At 43.8% G+C, this 25,881-nt stretch overlaps 1 protein-coding gene across 1 annotated transcript in view; it reads left to right on the plus strand.

Moving 5' to 3' along the window:
• The window catches only part of LOC126500851 (ankyrin repeat domain-containing protein 36A-like), a 151,818-nt gene that overhangs the window by 88,460 nt on the left and 37,477 nt on the right, over positions 1-25,881 (plus strand). Inside the window, 7 exon segments of the mRNA XM_050141091.1 lie at positions 227-592; positions 4,258-4,406; positions 11,507-11,677; positions 14,591-14,624; positions 16,697-16,778; positions 23,469-23,667; positions 24,993-25,167. Coding sequence (XP_049997048.1) covers positions 227-592; positions 4,258-4,406; positions 11,507-11,677; positions 14,591-14,624; positions 16,697-16,778; positions 23,469-23,667; positions 24,993-25,167 — 1,176 coding nt within the window.

Raw genomic sequence — 25,881 nt, forward strand, 5'->3', positions numbered from 1 at the left:
ACACCACAGAGGATTATTAATAATTAATTTAACTCATAATTGTTCTATCCAAACAACAGTGATTAACATAACTTTTTCAGTTCATATTGGGTAAGTAAATTATTTTTCTCTTTTTCAATTACTGCTCAGTGATTTCTGGTATCTAGACATATGTTAAGAAATTTAAATGTAAACTATATATTTATTTCTAACTATTTTTTTCATCTGTATCCTGTGGCTCCTGAAGCATAGAGTCCTCTCAAAGACATGCCCCCACACACAAAACACATCTGCAGATCCAGCTAGGCCAACCCACCCTCAGTATCAGAAGGAAAGCACACAAAGCCATCCTCCCCCTTTGCATCTGAAGAAAATGTCTGAAGAGCCTGAAATAAACAAGAAATCTGATGGAGAGTGTGCGCCTGTCCGTCTGGAAGTTCCTGCAGTGAAAGCCCATGAGAAAGCGTCCATCACCCGAGACCTAACAGGGAATAATGGAGAGCCAGACAAACACAGCTGTGAGTTACAGCACACAGCTAGGGATGTGTTTGAAAACATCTGTCCTGACAAAGAACCACTTCCGGGTAGCTATAGGGGAAGAACTCAGTTCCAGGTAATTACCTGTAACCTCAGCAAATAATCTGCCAAATGTGAGGGTAAAGGTGTGCTGGAGGGCCTGTCTAAAGCCACGCGGACTTTCCCGACCTTGAGAACAGGTGCACCAAGCACATCCTCCATCTCCAACGCGTTCTTGTTCTGAGCATGCGCTTGCCAGCCGTCCTGCGCGTTTGCTGAGTGATTAGAAGCAAACACTGAACACACTTTGCTCACAAACAAGGGGGTGCTTGTGATTCAGGAAGACAAGCCTATAAAGTCCCCGGAAGTGTTAGGACTGAAATGTTTGATACTGGCGTGCTAAAAGCAGGAGCTGGGGATGAAATATGAGACGGAGCCCAAGCCTAATAAACCAGAAGGGCCGAGGCTTACATACTTCAAAGAAATGAACCCCTGACTGAACTTAAACAGAACACAGGGTCTGTAGAGATGGCTTGGTGGTCAAGAGCACTAGTTACTCTTTTAGGGGATGCAGATTCGATTCCAGCACCCACATGGCAGCTTATAACCATCTGTAACTCCAGTTCCCAGGGATTTGACCCCTTCTTCTGGTCTGCTTGGGTGCCTGGCATGTATGTGGTGCACAGACACACATGCAAGCAATATATACACATAATACCCATAAACATAACATAATAAATTTTAGTCACAGTGTTTCTGCAACTAAAGACAGTGGTAAGATAATATAATAATTCAGGGACTGCCCAACTGCTGCGGTGGCAAGTGGATCTCTGTGAGTTCAAGGCCAGCTGGGGCTACAGAATGAGACCCTTGCTTAAAGAAGAAAAAGAGAGGAAATTTTCACTTTCAAAAATATGCTGCTAATATTGTTTTCAAAACTTGATCTCACTGATTTTTGCTGGTGAAAAGCTTCTGTATAGATTGGCATGGTGGTCCATGCCTTTTACCCAGCACATGGGAGGCAGAGGCAGACAGTCTCTGCAAGTATGATTCCAGCCTGGTCTACATATCTAGTTCCGGGACATCCAGGGCTATAGAGAGAGGCTAAGTAGAGGCGGTTTCTACTGTCTAAATAATAAAAGTTAAAGAGAATATTTTCAGAATGATTTCTCACTAATCGATTCTAATCTTTCTTTACAGTAGCATATGACCTAGAAAACCAATGTATCCCGTGTCATGTGATCTTTTGACTTAAGATATACCTAGAGGAGTTTTACCATACTGTCTAGCTGTTGATAGATGTCCTTGGGTTGGCTTAAGGATAAGTTACTTGGTGGGAACCAAGCAATGAATGAGAAGAAATAACAATGTCTCTAAGTGTGACAAATCCACACCAGCACAGTCTTGAGCTTTGATGTGTGCAAGCTGGACGTTTCTGTTCAGACTGTTGGAAGCGGGAATTCCCACATAAATACTTGGGGAAACTAAGAGCGGGTATATACATGTCCACAGCTTCACATGAATCAAAAGCTGTCCTTGTTAAACCGTCCTGTACATGGTCTTTATTTAGCAAATCTGGCTTCAGAACGTATGATCTTATATCCATATACAAACACGTGTCATCAGCCAAAAATATATTGGATCCAGATTAAATGCTGAGTTCTGAGATAAAGATTCGTAAAAATCTGGAGACGAGTTGGAAAAAAATAAATGTAGACATTTTTCCCTCCTAGAAAATATTAAAATATTTTTGTAAATTGGCAGCATCCTCATGCAGCTCCTAGGATTGACCTGATTGGGGCAGGGAGGGGACTGAAGAAAAGACAGGTACAGGGAAGCTGGGATCTGGCGGATTGGCTCTTTGGTGGAGAGGCCGAAGCACTGGCTGCTTAGTGTGTTTACGATACCCTTGGACAAGGAGGCAGGATTACTGCAGACAGCTGACAGAGAGTCAGGGTTACAGCACACTGGTGGGCCAAGGAGGCAGGTTTAGCTAGCTCAAAGAGCAGGCTCTGGAGGGAGCGTCTCCAGGCCGTCTGAGGAAGGCGCTATGGCGCTGTCAGCATTCACATTCAGGTTCCTCAGGAAGTCTGCCGTCCTGAGCCTAGCCCGGGGAAGCTTTGTCACTCCCGTGGCCTGAGGCATTGGACATGGCATGCTGGTGTCTGCAGTACACTTTCACCCGTGTCGACCATGCAGATTCACTCGGGATTTCATTCGCTCAGGGCTTCCTCTACTCTCACACAATTCGCTTCTCTTTCATCCAGCTGACTGAGTTGTTGGGTCACTTACCCGAGGAGCACCGTGGGACTGCACTGTCTGGTGGTGTCGTGAAGTGCTACACGGTGGCCCCTAAGAGCTTAGAAGGAACGGTTGCAGCTAAAGTAGGAACAGCGGGTACATCCCACTCGTGAAATATCACAGTTGGTACCTGTCCCGCTTGCGAGAGTGATCTTTTCCAGAGTGTGAACCAATCAGCTTGCAGCCTCGCCTACTGCTCAGCGGCAGGACTGGGCTATTTCAGTCAGCAGCTTCACGTCTTTTGCTACCCCAGTCTCCAAGTGATTTTAAAAAAGAATGTTGTCAACTTTAAATGGGGAGAGAATGGCTGTGCAGGGAGGAGACGCTCATTTCTGCTCCTTACACCTATGATGGCACATTCTCAGAATCTGAGTGTCCCATGTGCCATCCCGGCAGTAAACCCTAAAGATGGCGTGTTTTCCCGTCATTTACAGTTCTTCCACATCAAACAGGCAGTGAAAATGTTAGATGGAAAAGACTGAGAGAGAGAATTAAGAGTGCCCATTGTGTGTGGGGGGGGGGGCGGATAGAGTTTATTTAGTGGGTATTGGGAAGGGTATAAGGGCAAGGGGCTATGGGGGGAAGAGAGAAAGAGGGAGAGAGGGAGAGAGAAAGAAAAGAAAGAGGAAGGGGGAAGGGAGTGGCAGAGGCTGCCTCTGCAGAAGAAAGACAGACAGAAAGAGGAGAGGAGGCTCCAGATCAGCTTGCCTCTGGTGGCAAGGAGGAGACTGGGGGTGGGCAGGGTTTGTCTCTTAAAGGGACTGGGTACCAGGTGACAGGCAAGGCCAGCAGATTTATAATTATAACATTCCCATCTTTCTCTTATAATAAAAGGGCGAGGAGTTAGGCATGGTAGGTTAAGGGGTGAGGGCGTTGAGTTCTCAAGACTGCTTCCTGCTGATTTGTGGACATCAGAGTCTTGGGGGATCTGAGAAAGCTGGGATACCAGTCACAGGTATCTGGTTGCTTCACTCCTGTCCAGGATTTGTGGTATGGAACTTAAAAATCTCTGGTTTTTTTTTTTGTTTGTTTTGTTTTGTTTTTTAGATCAAACAGAAAAAATAAAGCAGAATTTACAAAAAAAAATGCGAGTTTCTAATGCTAAATTAAATGAAGCAGAAGTCTTTTTAAGAGATATGTCTATTTTTACTTTATAAATATTTTGCCTTCGCATACATATGTGCACCACGTGTGTGTGGTGCCCTCAGAGGACTGAAGAGGATGTTGGATCCCTCGGGACTGGAGTTACAGACTTTGTGAGCTGCCATGTGGGTGGGTGCTGGGAACTGAACCAAAGACAAGAGCCGCAAATGCTCTCAAGCCCTGTGCCATCTCTCCAGCCCTACAAAAATCTTCTTATGCACTAAAATTAGGCACGAAAGTAAGAGCCACCTGATGGAAACAGCAAAAGTTCGTTTTCTTGAGCAGTAACATTTCTCCTTGCTTACACTTGCCTCAAAGGTTGAAGAAATGAGCAAGAAACGGCCAAGTCTGGAGTTGGAAGTCTCAGAGACTCTGTGTCTTATGGTCCCTGACTGTAGTGACTATGGGTTGACGGTCAGAAGGACCGAGAAGCTGCTTCCTACTGAAGAGAAAGATGAGCTTGCTAAGTGAGTGAGACAGTAGGAATACTTCATAGTTAATCTTCGTTCTTCTAAAAATTAACCCTGATTCGGGTTAATATGCACGATTAACAACTTTTAAACTTCTATTACTACTGTTCAGGTTCTGCATGGTTCTCAGAAGTACATAAGTAATTTGATACTATTTATCCAGTTAAATTGATAAGCATTTTTTTTTTTGAGACAGGGTTTCTCTGTAGCTTTGGAGCCTGTCCTGGCACTAGCTCTTGCAGATCAGGCTGGCCTTGAACTGATAAGCATTTTTTAATTAGAAAGGGATGACTACAGTGAATGATGATCCTTGCACACTGTTGTTTAGTGACGTGGCTGGGTAGGGTAATTAGGGCAATTGAGTATTACCTGTATCCACATTTTCTTTGCTGTCATCCTTTCCAGCTAAAAATCTTCATTTCTAGAGCAAGGTCCTTCTGAGACGGGAAAATATGGCTTGGAAGCACATAAAAACCATGTTTTTTATTTCTTATATATTATATACAACTTTATTACATATTATATACATATTTACTACATATTGCATACAACACAGATAGGTGGCTATATAGTCATTATATAATGTGAACACAAGGGACATATGTATTAACATGTTTGTATAAATTCTTTACATATCTGTAAGTATGTACAGGTGCTTTTGCTAGTGTACTTGTCAATGAGGTTGCATTTATAGTTTTATGTTCACAAAATACTGTAGTATGCAACTATTTAAGAAATGAGCTCTGGACCAGAGAGATGGCTCAGCAACTAAGAGCACTGGCTACTCTTACAGTGGACCCAGGTTCAATTCCCATCACCCACACAGCAGTTCGCAACTGTCTGTAACTTCAGTTCCAGGGGACACAGCATCCTGGCATTCCCGGGCACCAGGCATGCAAGTGGTGCCCAGACAGACAAGCAGGCAGACACTTACACACTTAAAATAAATGAGTTGTTAAACTGAATGGCGAAGCCGCCGTGTTTACTGGTCTCCTGCCTTGTTGGCAGCATCATAAGCCACTGAGTTTCCCTTCCTTGCTCATCACATGTTAGGGATCCACCCAGACTCTCATCTGAGTCTGAGTGATGCTGAGGGATTGCACATGTATCCATGTGTGTCAGCATGTCACTGTACCAGGTAGAAGCTACAATGAACAGTCTAAAGTGTGTTTAGTATGTTCATTGGGACTAGAAGACGTTAATACTTCTTTCTAGGCCTGATGGAACATGTGCCTCTATTGTCTCAATAGTTTGAAATCTGCTGTGGATGATAAGCAAGTGGGGGTGGCTCTGTTCCTCACTAACTTTAGGGGGAGCGGGAATGACCCAGGGACTGAGTTCTACCTAATGTATTTGGTGCCCTGATTTGGCTTCCCAGCATAGCAAAGCAAGCAACCATCAAACCCAAAGACCAAAGAACAGCTTCCTTGTGCCATGGGTGCTGCCCGTTGGCAAATTTGTTGGTGTGTATTTAAGCGCAACAAGGTACAGTCAAAACTCTGGACCCTGTTTCTGAAAGTACCTACAGACGTGCTATGATGTGGGAGTGTCATATCAATCTGTTGATTTCATTGGTTAATTAATAAAGAAACTGCTTGGCCTGATAGGTTAGAACATAGGTGGGTGGAGTAAACAGAACAGAATGCTGGGAAGAAGGGAAGTGAGGTCAGACGCCGTGCCTCTGCTCTCCAACGTAGATGTGATGAAGTAAGCCGTCAGGTCAGACATGCTGAATCTTTCCCGGTAAGACTGGTGCTACACAGATTACTAAATATGGGCTAGGCAAGCTGTGAGAGTTAGCCAGTGGGAGGCTGGAGCTGGTGGGCCAGGCAGTGTTTAAATGAATACAATTTGTGTGTTGTTATTTTGGGGTATAAGCTAGCCAGGTGGCAGAAGCAGCCCGCAGCTCCTACTACAGTGCTATCACCCCTTTTTGTTGTTTTGTTTTGCTTTGCTTTGCTTTGTTTTGTTTTTGAGACAGGGTTTCTCTGTGTTAGCTCTGGCTATCTTAGAGCTCACTCTGTAGATCAGGATTAAAGCCATGCACCACCACTGCCTGGCCCCAGTGGATTCTGTGTGGTGCTTTCTGGGCACTGTGCAGATCTAGCGGCACACGATTATTAGAGTTTTTCCATTATTGATCCTTAGGTTGTGGGGTGATTTCTCATTGGGAAGACATATTGTTTCCATGCAGAAAGACCATTGGTGTTTCTGGCAGACAGTAATAATATTGTGGAAAGGGCTGTATGACAGGAACTATGAACATATAGATTTGATGCAGTCTCAATACAATTTTTAAGATGCTCTTCTCAGAAATAGAGAAAAGTTTAAAATGATGAGGAATCAGGAAGTACCCTGGAAGAGTAAAACCCTGAGCAGAAAAGGTGATGCTGAAAGTGTCACAATACTTTACATGGCCAAGAATTATATAAAATTTATTTATCATCCTTACCCATCAACAAAATAAAACTCATGGACTGGAGATGGCTCAGCAGTTAAGAGCACTTGCAGCTCTTGCAGAGAACCCAGGTTGGCTCCTAGCACCCACATGGTGAGTTATAACCATATACAATTCTATTCTTGGACATTTAAGACACTCTTCTGGGGCTGGAGAGATGGCTCAGAGGTTAAGAGCATTGCCTGCTCTTCCAAAGGTCCTGAGTTCAATTCCCAGCAACCACATGGTGGCTCACAACCATCTGTAATGGGGTCTGGTGCCCTCTTCTGGCCTGCAGGCATACACACAGACAGAATATTGTATACATAATTAATAAATAAATATTTAAAAAAAAGACACTCTTCTGGTCTCTGAGGGCACACATACACACACACACACACACATACACACTATACTACACATATACCTGCAGATAGAACGCCCACACACATAAAAATAATAAAAAGAAGCTCATAACTACATTGACGGCTCATCTCACCCAAGAGAGAGCTGCTATCATCAAAACAATAAACAACAGTGCCAAAGACTAAAGAAAAAACCCCTCCCCCAATTCTGTGGGTGGGAAAGAAAATTAGTACAGTCACGCTGGAAAGATCGAGGTGGAGGTTCCTCAAAAACTGGAAATGCCAGCCATGGATTTTTGGCTTAGTTAATGGCACCAGGAATGAGTTCCTTCTTAGGGAGAGAGCTCTAAATCCCATTAGAAAATAGCTGGTTATTTCAGCAATATTCATGCAACTATGGCGCCAGTGGGTCACTCTCCAGGCCAGCTGGTGCTGTAGCTCCAGCTTTCACAGATGGGCGAGACTGCTGATACTCTTTTCCCCTGGTAATGCAGACAGAACTTTCCAGCAGTATGCAAGCGAGCTGTCGGGATAGATACTCCAGATGGGCAACACCTGATTTCTCAGGGTTTTATCACTCAGTATGTGGTGTCTTTAGCAGAGTCTCACTGTCAGGTTCTGGAGGGCAACAGAGCAAAGGCACTAGCCAGAAATATCTGGGAAGGGAGTCTACCTGTCACTGGGATGTTTTCTAATAGCCTATGGTGTCTGTGAGGATCATTGTCCCCCATTATAGAGTAACTCCATTTAAGCTTTTATATCTGTATATGCATATATTTTAAGAAGCTTCTACAGTAGTTGGTTTCTGTATGCCATTTTCAAAGGCCCTCCCCACACCCCTCTCCCCAAATTACCCTGTCACATCATCAGGTGAACCTGACAGTATTACTTTGCTAAAGATGATATAGCATTAAACTGTCTGAGTTCTTATTTATGCACTGGTTTCTCAAGCCTCGTTAGAGCAGCTTTTTGCAGAAGATAGTCAGAGATGCACGTCTGACCAACGTGCAGAAAGATCGTGGAGTGCCCAGCTCTAAATGCGACATCTACCTCATTCTCCCTGTCCCCAAGGCTCAGAGGTCATTGCAGAAGGGGGGACAGACAGATTGTAAGAGTCAGACACCTGCAGGAAACAGTATTTGCTGGACATGACAGGGCCACACCATACATGAATTCACATTGCTAAAGACCTGTACAAGGTCAACTCAAGCACAGTCCCAGCATGGCTGCGGGGGGGGGGGGGAAGATCATGGAGTCCCATGCCATACTGAGAAGCTATTGGCTGACTTGGGAGGCAGAGACAGGCGTATTTCTATGGGTTCAAGGTCAGCCTGTCTACAAAGTGAGTTCTAGGACAGACAGGGCTACACAGAGAGACTCTGTCTTGGAAAAACAAACGACAACAACAACAACAAAAAAGACAACATCGACTTCTGTGGTTTCGTGACCCCAAGTTACACTTTGAGTAATGAAACATGTTCTATAAAGACAGAAATTTCAAGGTTTGATTATTTGGAAAAATGGGAAGATTTACAATGTAAAAAATATTGCCATAGTCATCCCAAGACAGACCAGGGCTGTTTTTCCTACCCAGCTGTTAACCAGGGTCCTCCTTCACATCCAGATGTTAACCAGGGTCCTCCTTCACATCCAGATGTTAACCAGGGTCCTCCCTCCTGTCCGGTTGTTAAACAGGGTTATTCTTGCTGCCCAGATGTTAACCAGGGTCCTCCCTCACATCCAGATGTTAACCAGGGTCCTCCCTCCTGCCCAGCTGTTAACCAGGGTCATCCCTACTGCCCAGCAGGATCACACTGATAAGAGACCTAAGAATTCTCCATTGGCCAATTCCACTTTCTGTGACTCAATATTTCCTAAGCAAGTTTAGTGGATCCTTTTAACATCAACATACTAATTCCAGTTTCTCCTATTTTGTTTCCATCTTATATCGTGTTTTTGTTCTTTCTTGTTGGGCTGCTCTTCTCATTAAAAAGGTGTGTATCCCTCTGGGCAATTGGAATGAAATTGTTTTTCTGATTTCTTTTTCAGCATTTTACAAACGCATTGGGTACAAACGGAATAGTGTACAGTGAGTTGTTCCTCAATAAGCATCTATTAAGTCAGTGAATGGCATTTCCCCTGGGACTGTTTTAAACATTTGATTAACTGTATTTTTAAAATTCTTCCCTTGGGTCAGTTTTGATCATCTAAATTTGCAGACATTTATGAATTATGGACGCATTATGAATTGCTCTGCGGCGTGGTGGCCCATATCCTCTATACTAAGCCATTTCCTCACAGGAAAATCCAACACTGCAGCCATGAGTCTGATTCTTTGGCTGATATTTATGATAGTTTCAACTATGGCAAACTGTGTTGAATAAATTCCAAATTTTGTTTGTATTTTACTAAAACCAAAGGCCAACAAGATGGCTCAGTGGGTAAAGGTGTATCCTCGGCAAGCTTGACGTCCAGAGTTCAACCGAGAAGCCTGTGTAAAGGTGGGGAGTGGAAAGAATCGCTACAGATTTGCCCTCTGCCTCCACACGCTCCGTGGCACATGCACACACATGCACATACACAGCAATAACAAATAAATATTTAAAGCTAAGTATAACAATAGTAAAATGAGGTCTAAATTATTGTGAAAGTACTAACCCCTTGAATATCTTGAAGAAACTGGGGGTTTGAACCTACCACCTCCATTAGTAAAGAGCAGGTCAGCGGTTGAGGCCCAGCGATTGCTGCCAGGGTAGCTATTGCTGGCTTAACTTACAGGCTCTGGGCAAGGGGCCTCCACAGCTTGGCCAGCCTGTAAGATGGCAGTGGCCAGTGGCATTTGGAATTCAGCCAGCATTTAGAGACCAATCCTGAGAAGAGGAAGTGGCTGGCGTCCGCAGGGACACAGGTTTTTCAGCCTGCTGATTGGTTGGCACTTACAGCACAGTTTCAGGAAATATAGCAATGACTAACAAGGAGTTAGTGGCGCTGGCTGGCTGCACAGAGGACAAACTGTCTTAGGGAACTAGTGATAAACAGTTTGGTCCCTTCCTGATGTTTGAGGAAACCTTAGCCAGACATTTTTTATTTGGTTTCTTTTCAATAAACTTTCCAAAGTGAAAATAATAGTGCCTGCTCTGATCACAAAGTGGTTATTGGAGTTCAGCTCTGAATGAGTTAATGGCCGCCCTTCTGAATCTCTACTGGTCTTAAGGGTAGGGATTTGGGTTTTATCAGAAGAGCAAGCTACACAAAATCTTCATAAAGAAAAATTACGCCTGAGGTTTGCCTTTAAAACCTTCAGGGCTGTAGCATACTATTAGTGAGAAGGTCCCAGTGGCCAAGCTCAGCGTCTTGATAAACGTTTGCAGGTGTGTGTCAATCACAGCACGTGAGACTCCATAGAAAAGAGAATTACGGCAGTCTACGGGCAAATGCAGCCCTTTTAAATAGGATTAGAAGCTTGGCATGAAGTGTACAAAATTAGTCAAATTATTTTACACAAAATGAAAACAAATCACTGTACTGTGATAGTCGAACTGTGTATATTGATGTATTTTCAAATTAAGGTTTTGCCCCCAAAGATAGCTCCTCAGTTTTTCACTTTATCTTATATGTCTTGTGGTATTGTGATATTTAAAATTATTATATTTTAAAGCAAAATCTAATTTAGCACCTGCATAATTCCAGTGAGTACCAGTCTTTTAGCATGGCATTCCTGTTAAGGTGGCATTCATCTCTAGCTTATGTCTTTGTGTTTTAGGTTTTCCTGTTTACGTTTATAGTTAATGCCTAGTCTCTGTGCTTACATTCTGTCCCATGACTAGAATTTGTTTTCTAAATTTGTTTATTTTATATGTATGATGTTCTCTTGCATATATGTGTGCCACGGATGTACAGTGCCCATGGGAACTAGAAGATGGTGATGAATCCCCTGGAGTAGAGATATAGGTGGTTGTGAGCCACCATGAAGGTGCTCGGAATCAAACCTGAGTCTTATGCAGAAGCAACAAGAGTTCTCACCTTCTAAAGTCCCTATAACTAGTTTTTCCACAATTTTTGCCTGATGAGCTTTTGTTTTTCCAAAAAGCCTTGCGTATGCTCAGACATAACTCTTGATTCCTGAACTCGTAGTCCTAGGTTTGCCTATGTTAAGAAGACTAGGACTTTCCTCGTCATTACCTGGTGTTTTCTGTTTTTACAACTACTAAATAGATTCGGATGGAGAAGAGCTAAAATGTTGCCTTTATCAGCAGGTGTGCTAGAAAATGTTGATGTTTTTGACTTTCTCAAAGGAGTGTTTCTGGCTGGTGTATGAAAGAAATAAGGAAAACTGGAAGGGAAACACGGACCCCCAGACAACCCGTGATCACACCAGTATTTGAGAAGTCCCTTCCAGAAGCTGCTGACCTGCTGCCGGTGAAGGAAGGCCGCCATCTGAGTGAAATGGGTCGGGATGAAGGAAGGTAAAAAGCTGTTCTTTACCTCCTGTGAAGGGATGCTAATGGGCTCCTTTTCCAAAATAAAGCAGTCACCGCACTAGAAATAAGGCGTGCCTCCCTGCCCGTGCTGCCGGAAGATGAAGGTGCAGACACGTGACTTTAATAAATGGCTGTCAGCGAAGCCAGACAGTGCACCGGAGAGACAGGTCCCTGGAGGGCTTTTCCTCAGAAAAGTAACAGAGAAGTGGGTGGCAACTGGTAAAGAAGGGGGTGGCGTTTAAAAACATTTTTCCTTTTCCCTCTTAAAATGACCCTGTTTTAGGAGATCTTTGCAGGAAGATGAACGAGATCTGGTGTAGAAGGCAGTGAATACAGCTGAAATGTGTATGACAAAGTATTTGAAATCTTAACACATTGTATCAGGCTAAGAGTAAACTGTAGTTTGAGCTTGTATAAATGTGAATGCCTGTGTGCGCACACACAGAGAGAGACAGAGAGGAAAGAGATCACTCATGCAGAAACGATCAGAAAGGAAATGCGACTCTACTTGCCAATGGGAATGACACCGTGAAGCGAGGCTGTGGAGGTGGAGAGATGGCTCTGTGGCTAAGAGTGGCTGCTCATGCAAACAACCCAAATTTGGGTCCCAGAACCCACACAGGTGGGGGCTTACAGCACCTGTAACTCAAGCACCAGGGTGTCAGGTGCCCTCCTGTGACCTCCTTGGACACCAGCACTCACATACACATACCCCACAAAGACACACTTGGGTGCACACATACACACACACTAATATATATATATATATATATATATACATATGTAGATATAGATATATAGATATATATCATCAGATGTTAAAATAAGGCTGGAAGTTATAAAACAGCTATAAAGCAACTCTAACTTCTATAAAATAACAGAGTATCGAGACACCCAAGGCATGCTAAGAACTTAATCGTCTTCCGTGTGTTTTAAGAATCATCGTGAGGAGCCTTGGTTTTGTAGGTTTCCGGCTGCCCTTGATTGAAGTTTCTCGGTTTAAAGGTTGTTGGATGCGTTCTGGAGATGAGCAGAGATGTTCCTCGTGTGCAGTAGCTAAGTAAACCATTAATGGTATGGCAGAGATTATTAATGTTGAATAATAAAGTCAGGGCATGCGGAACTGTCTTTCATGAAGCTGTACGAACAGTGCTGCTGCTGTGCGTGGAGAGCTGAGTGGGGCTAAGGGGCAATGAGCAGTTGGACTGATAAAGACACGTGTTGAAATATTTTTTAAATGTAACTTAATTTCATTGAAAACAGAATGACAAATTTGCCCTTCCCCCACCCCCGAATTCTGTTACTTTATTCATATTCTTCGAGCTTTGACAGCAGTATTGAACCTGGGCCTCATGCTTGCTAAGCAAGCCTCTGCCACTGAGCTCCGTCCCATGTATCTTTGTGACTTGTTTTTTAACCACTAAACAGTCTTTCTAAGCCTCCCAGACTGACCTGGAAATCACGCTGTAATGTGTGGTTGAGTTTACAAGCCTCTGACACCATGCAGAGTTCAGCCTTTGTGGTTAATTGCAAGATAATGAAGCTACTGTTTGTAATTTTAAGCACAAAAGGCAAGCAAACATTGATTCCTTTGCTGGTATATTACTTCATAATTCCTATTGTTTCCACAGTGTGTCATGGCATGTGGCATTTATAATTTGAACAGTATCGTCCAACCCCAGCAGTTCCGAGGTTCACTTCTGAACCAGTCGGCTCTCAGTGCACACTCGCACGGTGGCTTCCTTCCCCACCTCCATCCTTCCTTTACAGATTATCTAGTACAGCATCACACAGGTCGTGAGGGAAAGAACAGCCGAGACACACAGAGAGTGCTCAGGGTACCGTGCACCAACTGCATAGTAGACGGAGAACACTAACTCCAGTTATGAAGAAGGGTGTCTCTGGGTGGGAGGCACGGCTCAGTAGGGAGGGAGGGAGGGGCTTCTCAGTAAGTAGGCAAGAGGATCCAGATTGGAGTTGCAGGTCAGAACGGTTTGTAACTCTAGTCCCAAGGGATCCAAAGCCCTGTTCTGGCTTCTGGGGGCACCAGGCACACATGTAGAGAAATGGATGCAGGCAAACCATTCATGCGCTTTGAATAACTAAATAAATATTTAAAAAGGGGGTTTCTCTAGAAGAGAACTTAAGTAATGCTTTCTAAACACGTTTTACTGTCTGTAATTCTGGTTGTGTCTTTTTATGACAATCAGACTGAAACCTATGCTAAAATGATAATTTTTCCCTTTGGCTTTACTGAAAAACTTTGATCCAAATGTAATTCTTCATTACAATATTAGTAGTGTTCTAGTTTTATTTCTGTTGCTAGGCTAAAATACCCAGGCACCAGGAACTTGGAGGAGAAAGGGTTGATTTTGATCTCCCTGTCCAGGCTGCTTTCCATCACTGAGGGATTATCACAGTGCTAGGAGCCTAGAAACCTAGTCCTGTCACACCCAGAGTCCAGAGCAGAGAGGAATGCATGTGCAGTTTCTATATTCAGCCCCCTCTCTATTCATCTACAGTCTAGGATCCACTGTATGGGGAATGGTGCCGCCCACTATGGGCTGTTTCCCCACAGTATTTAATGTTTAGTCAGGACTGTCCACTATGGACATGACCTCAGGCCAACCTGGTCTAGAAATCCCCACTGAGTCTCACCTCAGGTGACCCCGGTGTGTCAGGTTGATAATTAGAACTAACTATTATTCTTCATCCCTTAAGAATAACTTCTGTTTATAGCTGAATACACTTCAGAGGAAAGGATTGTGTTTTAAATCAAATACAACTATTATGGATATGTGAAGTAAAATATAACTGTAGAAGCTGTTGTATAAAACAACAGTGTTGGTGTTTTATATATTTAACATTTGCCTGAAAAGCTTTTATCCTTTTTTTAAGGCTGACAAAGAGACAAGCTAAAGAGAAGCACAAGGTACTGTAAACAAATAATCAGAAATGTAGTTTGATTGGTTGTGGGAGGAAAGCAGACCAGGGGAACCTGGACTGCAGGCTGAGTGACATCACACTGGGAGGAGCTACAGCTATCACAGCTGCCATGGGCATCACCATAACCCTGAGCAGTGAGGATGTGAACCTGCAGCCTCCCAGTGCCCATTGCCAGGACTGCCCACCCCAAGCCTGCACCACAGGTGTCTGGTAGTGAGTCGGGCCTGTGAGTCCTCACAAGGGTAGTGTCTGTCCCACAGACATCGTCGTGGCAAGGAAGGTTTTGGAAGCTAGGTTTTATCGTGTGAACGATAAGAGTTTCAACCAGAGGAGTGTGGCTATGTTTCCGTGTGCCAGGCTGCCAAAAAGGGTAACCCAGAGAGTCGCTCTCCCGGAGGCCATGGACACTGATACTGAGGAAGGAAGAGATATGATTGCTGCAGATTTGCAGATCCTGGTAGTTTCAGTTCAAGGCAGTAAATACACAGCAGTTCTTACCCATTCTAGAGACTGTCCATGGCCCAGGCTCCTTCACACAATTTACCTGCAAAATTAACAGAATCATGAGCCTGGCAGGGGGGAATGAGGAGCTGGAGAATGTTCCCAAAGTTGACTGAACAAGCCTGTAAAGGGAAATGGGGAGGAGGCATAATTTTTTTTTCAACAACTAAAAAAAAAAAAAAAAAAGAAAAGAAAGAAAGAAAAAAAAAAAGTCCAAAGTCAGGCAAAGGTTTCCAGTGTCTGCATCTGTAACCATGTGACATTCACTGCAGCATCCCAGTGTCTGCATCTGGTCACCCCAGGACATCCACTGCAGCATCCCAGTGTCTGCATCTGGTAACCCTAGGACGTCCACTGCAGTATCCCAGTGTCCGCATCTGGTCACCCTAGGACTCCACTATAGCATCCCAGTGTCCGCATCTGGTCACCCCAGGACGTCCACTATAGCATCCCAGCCCACTGCGCAGGGATGAGCAATAGAGGGGTGCTACAAACCAGGGTACATAGGAACAAGCTGAACAGGGAGACCCAAGTATGTACTTGGAATGTAGGCCATGATTCTTCAGGAGCCTCCCCCCTTGCCTGAGACAGAGAGAAAGGCAATGAAGAGGATGAAGGGAATCAGATGAGACCCTGAGTTGGTAGGCACTGCAAAGCCCATCCATCCTGTTGAAACTTCAGTTAGAACACAGATGCCCAGAGATCCCCAAACCAGGACTGCAAAAAGCGAAAGCGCTTGTTCACCAGCTCTGCAGGTCCAGCTGACTGGCTAGGTAAAGCCAGACTTATCCTCTTTACACAGCCCCTCTTAGTCTGACACCAACAAGACAGGAAGTGAGATTCCAGCAGAAGCAAAGGGAAACCGTCCTGTGAGTCAGATAGCTAGAAATAACTGCTTTCTCAGTATGCTGTGAGGCTTTGATTGTTTATACTTAATCCAAACTTGTCCTAAATACTTGTTGGCTTAAGGCCTGGAGAGATGGCTCAGAGTTTAAGAGCATTGGCTGCTCTTCTGGAGGTCCTGAGTTCAATTCCCAGCAACCATAGAGTGGCTCACAAGCATCTATAATGGGATCTGGTGCCCTCTTCTGGCCTGCAGGAATACAAGCAGGCAGAACACTAAAAATAAATAAATAAACTTTTTAAAAAGATAGGTTATCAAAGACAATATAATGTTGTATCAACCAAAATATATTAGGGAGGTAACTCAAAAAGACTTTTACAAAGGAGTTAATTTTTTGAAAAAGAAATCAAGCAACAGGAGACGCAAAGGCTGGGTGGGGTGGCACACACCTTTAATCCCAGAGACAGATCTCTGTGAGTTCAAGGCCTGTTTGATCTCGTAGATAGTTCTAGGCCATAATAAAATCCTGTCTCTAAATTGATTAATTATTAATAACCAGGAGATGTTACTCAGAGTTTCCTTTGACAAAATCAGTTTTATCTAGAATTACATTTCTGCTTATGCATTTTGTCAAAGTGTAAAACCACCACTTTTCTGTATTTACTACATACTCTATGAATTCGGGGATGTTTTGAAGTAGTGCTGTTTTACAGATGGAAACCCAAGTAAATCAAGTAAATGAAATGAAAGAAGCCAACGGCCGAAGTCAGCCTTCTGCGACAGCCGCAGGAAATGGTGAGTAGCCCTGTGCTTGCCGTGAGTCCATCTGCGGCTCAGTGAGCACTGTGAAGGAGCATGAGACAGGGCGCTGTGTGAACAGGAGGCGTCTGCTGCATCTGGGTCCTATTTATGCATCCCTCAGTCCTGATCACAGAACACTGAAGTGTCCGTATTCTGGGCCCCCAGGCGATGCCCTCGCTACCATTCTAGACAGAGAACCACTTCAAATCCCAGCAGAAGAGCTCTGTGGACACCCACTGTGCTGCCCCTGATGTGAGCGGCTTCGGCAGCCAGTGGAGCGGGCTGTAATAACCGTAGAGCTCCACCTCTTTGAACTTGATCCATCTGCCCCTAGAACTCTCTATTTTGAAAATTCGGAACCTGTCATATGCTGTCACTTCTCAGGGCCAGGAGCTCGCTCTCCCCGGCTGCTCTAGCTTTCTGTGGGTCTCTTTTCAGTCCACTACCCTTAGACGTTTGTTATGGTCCCAGAGCCATGTGTTTTCAGTCGCTCTGTTGGGGTCTTCTTGACCAAAATAAATTACATGTACATAAATTACATGTGCCATGTGTTAGATGTCTGAAGGTTTAAAAACATACTTCGCCACCATTGTCAACATGGGTAACAATGTATCTTCCTCCACAGCTGTTTCCTCAATTGTCTTATATTCCCCTATTAAGAAGCTACTAATTCATCTTGAAAAGTATGTGAATCATTTTCTACTCTCATTACCAATATAGGAGACTTAAATTCCTCTGTATTTTTGCATAGTATTAGCATGGGCCTTTTTATTTCCACCGTTCTAGTAAGTGGCTATTGTGAATATCAGTGTCGTTTTTTAAACAATATTTTAGTACTTCTTTGAGATTTTCATATGATATATTTTGGTCATATTACCTGCCCTTCCCTGGCTCCTTGCATAAACCGCCCTCCTCTCCATTTCCCCCGAGCTTTGGTTTTGCCCATTCTACCTCATGATGACCAGTTAGTCTTGGGGCTGGGAACTGCCTTGTCGTATTTGTTTTTTTTTTTTTAATTAAGATTTCTTTATTTATTATGTATACAGCATTCTGCCTGCATGTATGCCTGCATACAGAAGAGGGCACCATATCTCATCACAGATGGCCGTAAGCCACCATGTGGCCGCCGGGAACCGAACTCAGGACCTCTGGAAGAGCAGCCAGTGCTCCCAACCTCTGAGCCATCTCTCCAGCCCTGCCTTGTCATGTTTGTGACTTGCCATCATTAAAGAAAACTGACTCTCTTTCTCTCCCCACCACTATCAAGCGTCAGTAGCTCCTGAGCTAGCAGTGGGATCTTATGCCCACTTTCTTCTTCTAATGCTGAGATTTTTTTTCTGCTTGAGGTCGTGCATGTCTTTTGCATACCATGACAACCACTGTGACTTCATATGTGTAACTGCCCTGCTATGCCTTGATGTTAGCCACAGTCTCTGCCGCTTAGGATTTTCCAGCCACTCTTCCTCCAAGACCCCTGGGGAGGGGTCTGATGTGTGTGTCCCCCTGGAGCCAAGCTCTCCACGGTCTCACACCCTCTCCATGTTGACTATCTGAGAGTCTGTGTTAATCACCGTCTACTGCAAGGAGGAACTTCTCTGATGAGGGTTGAGAGATGCTCTGATTTATGTGTATAGCAGTAAGTCATTAGGGGTCATCTTAACGCTATGTCCCTTTAGCAGAGCAATAGTTCTAGATTCTTCCTTAGGGCCTTCCTCTTTCAGATTCTTCCTCTGACCTACCCAGCCACAGATTCTTGGTGCGTTTAACAGTGCCAGGTATGGATTCCACCTCATGGCACAAACCTTAGATCCAATCAGAAATTGGTTGGCTCATCCAATGACATTCATGCCACTGTTTGTCCAGTAGGCACATCTGTCAGGCTGGTCATTGCAGGCTGCAGGGTTCACAGCTGGGTGAAATGATGACTACGCTTCTCCAGTCGCATGCATAGCTCCTTCTAGTGCCGTGAAAGCTAGCCATAGGGATGAGGCCTCCAGCTGAGTTCCAGCTTGGTTTGTCCATGTTGTTACTCAAGTTTGTGTTGTCTTCAGCAATACGGTCTTACTGTCAAGCCAAGAGTATTGGCAATAGAGTGCAAGGTGACCCCACTGGCCAACAACTCAAAAAGAGGTAATCTATCCCTGATGTGGAGATTTTTATTTGTTAGCACGGGGTGTCTAGTTGGGCTTTGTCACCTCCCCCATTCAGTGTTATTTTTAGATTCAATGTTAAGCTTCTTTCCATGTATTTATTTTCTGTGTGTGCATGTGTGTGGTTCTGGGGATTAAGTGTAGGCCCTTGTGCACACGAGGCACATGCTGTACCACTGGTTACTGCTTTACTTTGAAAGACTCTTGGTCAGGCTGGTGGGATGGCTCAGAGGTTAAGAGCACTGACTGCTCATCCAGAGGTCCTGAGTTCAACTCCCAGCAACCCCATGGTGACTCACAGCCGTCTACAGTGATGCCCTCTTCTGGAGTAAAGTTGTACATGCAGACAGAGCACTCATACATAAAATAAGTAAATCTAAAAAGAAAAGAAAGAGTCTTGGTAAGTTTCTCAAGTGACCTTGAGCTCCTGACCTGGCTCAGGTACTAAATGACCTTTGCTACTCCTGCCCCAGCCTCCTGGGTAGCTGGGATTACAGACCTGTGGCACTGGTTTCCTTTGTCACTTTGATGTCCCATGCAAATGAAAGCACCTGGATTTATTCCAGCTCACACTTCTAGATCCCAATCCATCAACAATGTTCCTGACTCTCATGGGGTCACACTCAGCTAGCTTTTCTTACACAGCCTGGATTGCCTGTCTGGGACAGCACAAGCCACAGCAAGCTCTGCACCCTGCACCAATTAGCAATCAAGGCAATGCCATACAGAATGCCCGCACCCTCTTCCCTGGTGAGTCTATGTTATCTGAAGTTTACAGTAGAAAGTAATCACACATTAGGCCTGAATTGTTTATCTTCTTTAATAAACGGTCTTTTCGATACTTTTGTCAATGTTTATTAACTTTTAATCATTGAATTCCAATTTGATCTCTTTATCTTCAGGGAACACATTTCTCATTGCTTAAATTGTTTTGACTTAATAATCCTGTAACAGTTTCTTCTGGTCTTAGTGGGTATATTAACAAGAGGAGACATACTTATGCTCCACACTGTCCCACGGACTGTCTGCTCCATCCCTTACTGGGTAGGCTGGTTTCAGATGGTGTCTGTGAATTTCTTTGGGCACTGTGACCAAATTTTGTGCCTTGTGTTTGTAAACTGTCCCTGGACGCACAAACTGGGCAGGACACAACCTCCTGGCTGTATCCTCCCCGTCCATGCTGGAATGTTGACTATCTTGGCTTTCTTCAGGTCTTATTCAGGGTTGGTGTGAGTTCATGGCCCTGCACTGCATTGCAGTTTGAAACTGAATTTATGTGTATGTGAGCATACCTGAATGTATGTATGCTCACCGTGTGTGTGTGTGTGTGTGTGTGTGTGGTGCCAGCAGAGGCCAGAGGATGGCATCAGATCCCCTGAAACTGGAGTTACAGGTGGGTGCTGCAAATCCAGTTCAGGCCTTCTGCAAAATCAGCCAGTAGTCTGAACCTCTGAACATCTCTCTAGCCCTGAGGTAGTTGTTGTTGTTGTTGTTGTTGTTGTTGTTACAGGGCAAAGATGTAGCTACTTTTTATTCAGCCTGACAATCTGTCTTTCTGAAGTTTTCAATCATGTTCATTCTACATAATTACTTGAATCTATTGAGTCTTCAATAACATTTTACTGGACATAGAAGTAGCAACCGCTGACAATTCAAAATTTACAAGCATCTTTGACTTCTAAAATAGAACTCCTAGGGAACTGTTGTTGAACGGAATTCTTAATGATAACACAAATGGCTGGCGGACCCAGCTTCTGTGTGGGAAGCATAGAAGGGCCGAGAGAGCTGTGAGAGGTCCTTTGGATTGCAATCGCCAATCTGAAAGACAAACTGCTCTAGAGAGGTGCCCTCTGCAGTGTGCAAATGCCCTCCCATGGGGCTTCCAGCAGGAAGAGCAGGAGGCAGTGTTAGGTCACTGCAGCAGTGCAGTTGGAGAACGTGGCTTTGTTACCTTAGTTTTTATGTCTTGACTTCAAGTCGTACCACTTAGGGGCAGAAGTATGTCCATAACTCCGATCAACTGCTTGCTATGGCCTCCTATGTTTTCTTTTATTAACATATTATAAGATATACTGTTTTGAATGTATGTTTTATACATTCATGACATGCAGCCTAAGTTTTTTCAATATTCCTATGGTATGTGGTTCTGTGAATTTTTCAGATTATGTGAAACCTCAGTGCAATTCAAAAAACACAATGTCTACATAGACCAACACTGTTTGAACATGCCTTGTTCAAGTGTAAACTTCTTCACAGCCGTGATGTTTAGGTCCTGTTGATTTGGATTTGTTTGAGCAAAAATTAAATTTTTAAAAAAGGTGACTCTCATGAGTCTACCTCTCTTTGAATTTTAATATGGGATACATTTAAGTCACATTAAACAACTTGACCCTTCCTTCCTGATCTTCTGGTCTCCTCCGGACCCTGGCCCCAGTGTTGGGCAGAATGTTTCTGGAAGAACTTTTGCATGATGATATGTCCTGTGGGGCCCAGGGGACGGAGTGTGGTAGTGTGGATGAGAGTGGTCCCCACAGACTCATATAACAGGATAATTGCCTCTCCCCCACACCCTGCCCCGCCACTTGGTAGAATTGTTTGGGTAGGACTAGGAGGTGTGGCTTGCTGGAGGAGGTGTGTCACTGAGGCTGGGCTTTGAGGTTTAGAGAGACGCCTGCTGTGGGGCTCCTGGTATGTCTCTTTCGCTCTGCCTCTTGGCTTTGTCTCAAGATATAAGTTCTCAGATACTGCTCCAGTACCGTGCCTGCCTCCTACTGTACTCACAGCCATGACCGTCAGTGGACTCTAACCCTCTGAAAGTTAGCCCCGAATTAAAATTTTATAAGTTGCCTTGATCATGGTGTTTTATCACAATAGAGAAGAAACTTAAGACCACTATACTGCCGGGCGGTGGTGGCTCACGCCTTTAATCCCAGCACTTGGGAGGCAGAGGCAGGCGGATCTCTGTGAGTTCGAGACCAACCTGGTCTACAAGAGATAGTTCCAGGACAGGCTCCAAAACCACAGAGAAACCCTGTCTCGAAAACAAACAAACAAACAAAAAACAAGACCACTATACTTAAGTTACATTAAACAGCTGCACCCTTCCTAATCCTGTTCAGACAGCCTTCGGTTCTCTGCAATGTAGATAGGTTGCTAACCTATTGTACCCTAACTTAAGATTTTATTCAATTGTTTGCTGGGAATGGACACTGTCCAGGCAGTCCATGGGCTCTGCAGTTCCCTGGAAGCTTTTTTCAGTTGCAGATCCTTCCTGCACAAGCGTTGTCATGCTCTGCTGTTGAAGGGGTCGCAGATCTGCAGCATCTTGCCACACTGCTCTCTTCCCTCCTGCATCCTGCCCTGTGATCTCTGCAGACTCACCCCCCTCACTACAGAGAATCCAGGAGACTCGACATCAGTTGGGTCTCCTTGTTTTCTGCCTGAGCCCTCTCTTTACAGGGAGAGATGGCATTGGGAGACCTTTCTGTCCATCATAGACTGTTATCTTCATAATCCATTATCTTAATAATTGTCAAAGAAAATATTTTGGCTCTTTTGGTTTTCTTGTTTCATGTTGAAATGCAATCAGTATCTGTAACACCACCTTGACTGGAAGTAGATTGCAACGGAATCTCCATGAACGAATGGACCAGCTAGAGAGCTTCCCCTCCTCCATGTCACTGACTCCAGCTCATCCTCCATTTCTCAGGGCAGCTTTTTCCTCCTTGACACATCTGCCTTGAGCCCATTTTATATTAATTTTCATAGGTGATCATAGGACTGTCTCTTACAGTGTTTATCTGAATATATAATGCTCATTTATCTGAATATATAATGCACATTTTGTGTCATTTCTCCTCTAGATTTGAAACTAAACAAATATGAGGTGTATTAGTCAGGGTCCTCTGGAGTGACAGAACTCATAGAATGAATACATTTATATGAAGGGAATGTACTAGAATGACTAACAGGTTGTGATCCAGCTAGTCCAACAATGGCTGTCTACCAACAGAAGGTCCAGGAATCCAGTGGTTGTTCAGTCCATGAGGCTGGGTGTCTGAGCTGGCCCTCAGCATATGCTGGAACCCTGAAGACGCAGGCTCTAACGCCAGTGGAGGAGTGGACTTGCTAGAGAGCAGGCAGGCAAAGAGAGAGCGGGCTTCCTTCTCCCCATCCTTCCTTTCGGCTTCCAGCAGGAGGTGTGGTCCAGATTAGAGGGGGATCTTCCCACCTCAGAAGGTCTGGATTAGAAGTAGGTCTTCCCACTTCAAATTATTTAATTAAGAAAAACGCTACAGGTGTGTCTACTGATTTGGCTTTTAGTCAACCCCAGATGTAGTCAGGCTGCCGGCCGAGAAGGGCCACCACGCAAGGTCTCGCTTGTTTTATCTGCAGAATTCCAGCCTACGTGATCCTCGTTAGAGGCACATGGTGCTTGTTGTTCAGCGTATGAGTGGCTGACGTGAAGACGTGGTCCCTATGTACAAAATATGCTCGTGTGTAATTTATTCTTGCGCTGTCCTCTCTCATACAGACTCTAGCAGCCTGCTGAAACTCTGGGATATGATTCATTCGTATGAAAGACTGATGGAGCTTAAGAACAGCCACTGCGAACTGCTTACAAGAAAACTTGAGAACATGGAAAACAGGGCTAGCGGAGTGCAGAGAGAACAGACAGAAATAAAATCCTGGTTACCACACAGAGGAGGATGGGAAGACCTCTGCACTTTGAGGCATGGTGTCTTATTTGGTTTTTTAATTAAATTTTTTTCATGCTATATGTATATGTGTGTGTGCCTACATGTGAATCTGTGTACCACACGCATGCAGTGCCCCCAGGGGCCAGAAGAGGGAGGGCATCAGATTGCCTGGACCTGGAGTTACCGATGACCTAGCCACTCTCTGAGGGCTAGCAATCCAACCCGGGTCCTGTGCAGGAGCAGCCAGTGTTCTTCTCCACGGAGCCATCTCTCCAGCCCTGTGACACCTTAGTCTTGAAGAAACAGTTGAGCCATCATATTGTGTTGTAGATCTGAAGTAGAATTCTCATCATTGCTGGCGTAAGGTCTAGTGCCCTAGAGGAGGACAACATTTTCAGTCCTGTGGAGTGTAGAATTATTGGGGAAAGTGTAACCAACTCATTTAAGTATGGGCATTTTAAATAAATAAATTCACAATTTTTAAAACTGAAATTCAAGTGGCTATGCTGAGTTCCATTATTCACTCAGGACTGAGAATTTGTGATCATTCTCAGACCTTTCTGTTTCAATTGATGCTGCAAGAAATACCATTTGGACTTTATTTTCTAAATTTCTAAATATTTTGGAAAAATCATCCATATATAATTACTTGTTCAAAGTATAGGAATCAATTTTAAAGCTTGGATCAATACAGTTACTTCTTCTAAAGAAAGCTTAATATTCATCCAGCCAAAGAGTATGAAAGAATCATCTCTCAACTCAAATATTTTTGAACTTATACTCTTGAATTATTTACGTATTTACATTGCTAGGGATCCAACAATGGTAGCCATGACTACAAGCCCTCTAGAGGCCGTGAACCTGGGCCCCATCTGTACTTTTAACACAAATAAAATAAAAAGAAAATGGAGGTCACTGGTTAATTTTTTCAGTATATATCTTTCATACATTGATAATATTAATTCATATTTCTATGAACTACAATGCTGTTGAATGAGGAGGTCATGTATTGTTCACAAAAGATCATCAATCTTCTTTTGCAATAAATAATATTGAAATGCTTAAAGTGTTAGCAACAGACAGAATGAGCGATAACGGACACTAAGTTCCTCCTCTGGGTCCTGGGTTATGGCTACAGACAGAGCCAGCGTGTGAACATCTGGAGGTTCTCCTTTGCAATGACATCATCTGAGGCACATCTGGCACATTGTATGGTGATGAAATTTTATTTCAAGTCAACTTATTTGGTTATTTTGAAAGGTAATAAATCAAGAAGTTGGTCTGTTAGTATAAGAAAATCACATCCCACAATGAACGTTTTTCCTAAAAATTAGTTGTAATATGTTTTAATACTTCAGGTTCCCCTTGAAACCAGGTGAGAAGCAAGAACATGCTGAGTCTATGTTTCAACAAAAGAAGATGCAGCTGAGCAGAAGAGAGGAGCAATGCGGTGAAAATGTGGAACAGACTCAACACCCAGAAATCGGGAAAATGATTGCAGATGCAAAGGCCGTAGAAAACGATTTGAGACAGGTAAACTCATTGTGAGTAAAAGTCCATATTTCTCAGGGCTTGATATTAGTTGGCTCGCTTCAATTTTGTGTGGTTTTAGATAAATACTTGTGACCAGCAGAAAATTATCAGGAAAAAAAAAGTATTGTTTGACAATTCATCACTGAAAATACAAAAGCATGCAGTTACACCAACTTGAGACTTGCACCTCATCAATGAACTAAAAGTAGAAAGACTAAATTTAATAGTTATCCCAAACTATAGCTCTAAAACAGAACATCTCTCAAACCATTTCCTAAAACAAACATCTTGTTTTCATCTAAAATATCACGTTAGTTTTTATCATCACTAGCATATATATTCCTGTGATCATTCATATATGTAGATATAATAATTTTCAAATTATGGGTTTTGAGGTATTCTGGAAATTCAGACATACAAATTTCCATATTTTACCAGTTCTATCAATTTGCATATCCAGTCATGTTGAATTAGGAGCGGCAGGGCTGCGTCCCCGGCACCCGGCTGCCCGCATGGCTAGCTTATGCCCAGAAATAATTACACGGAAACTGTATTCTTTCAAACACTGCCTGGCCCGGCTAGTTCCAGTTTCTTATTGGCTAGCTCTTACATATTGTTCTAACCCATTTCTAATATTCTGTGTAGCCCATGAGCTGGCTTACCAGAGAGGATCTTAACCTGCGTCTGTCTGGAGTGGGAGCATCATGGCGACTC

This window comes from Alexandromys fortis, unplaced genomic scaffold (assembly GCF_014885135.2).
Source record: "Alexandromys fortis isolate MF-2015 unplaced genomic scaffold, M_Fortis_MF-2015_v1.1 scaffold_7, whole genome shotgun sequence".
Taxonomy (NCBI): domain Eukaryota; kingdom Metazoa; phylum Chordata; class Mammalia; order Rodentia; family Cricetidae; genus Alexandromys; species Alexandromys fortis.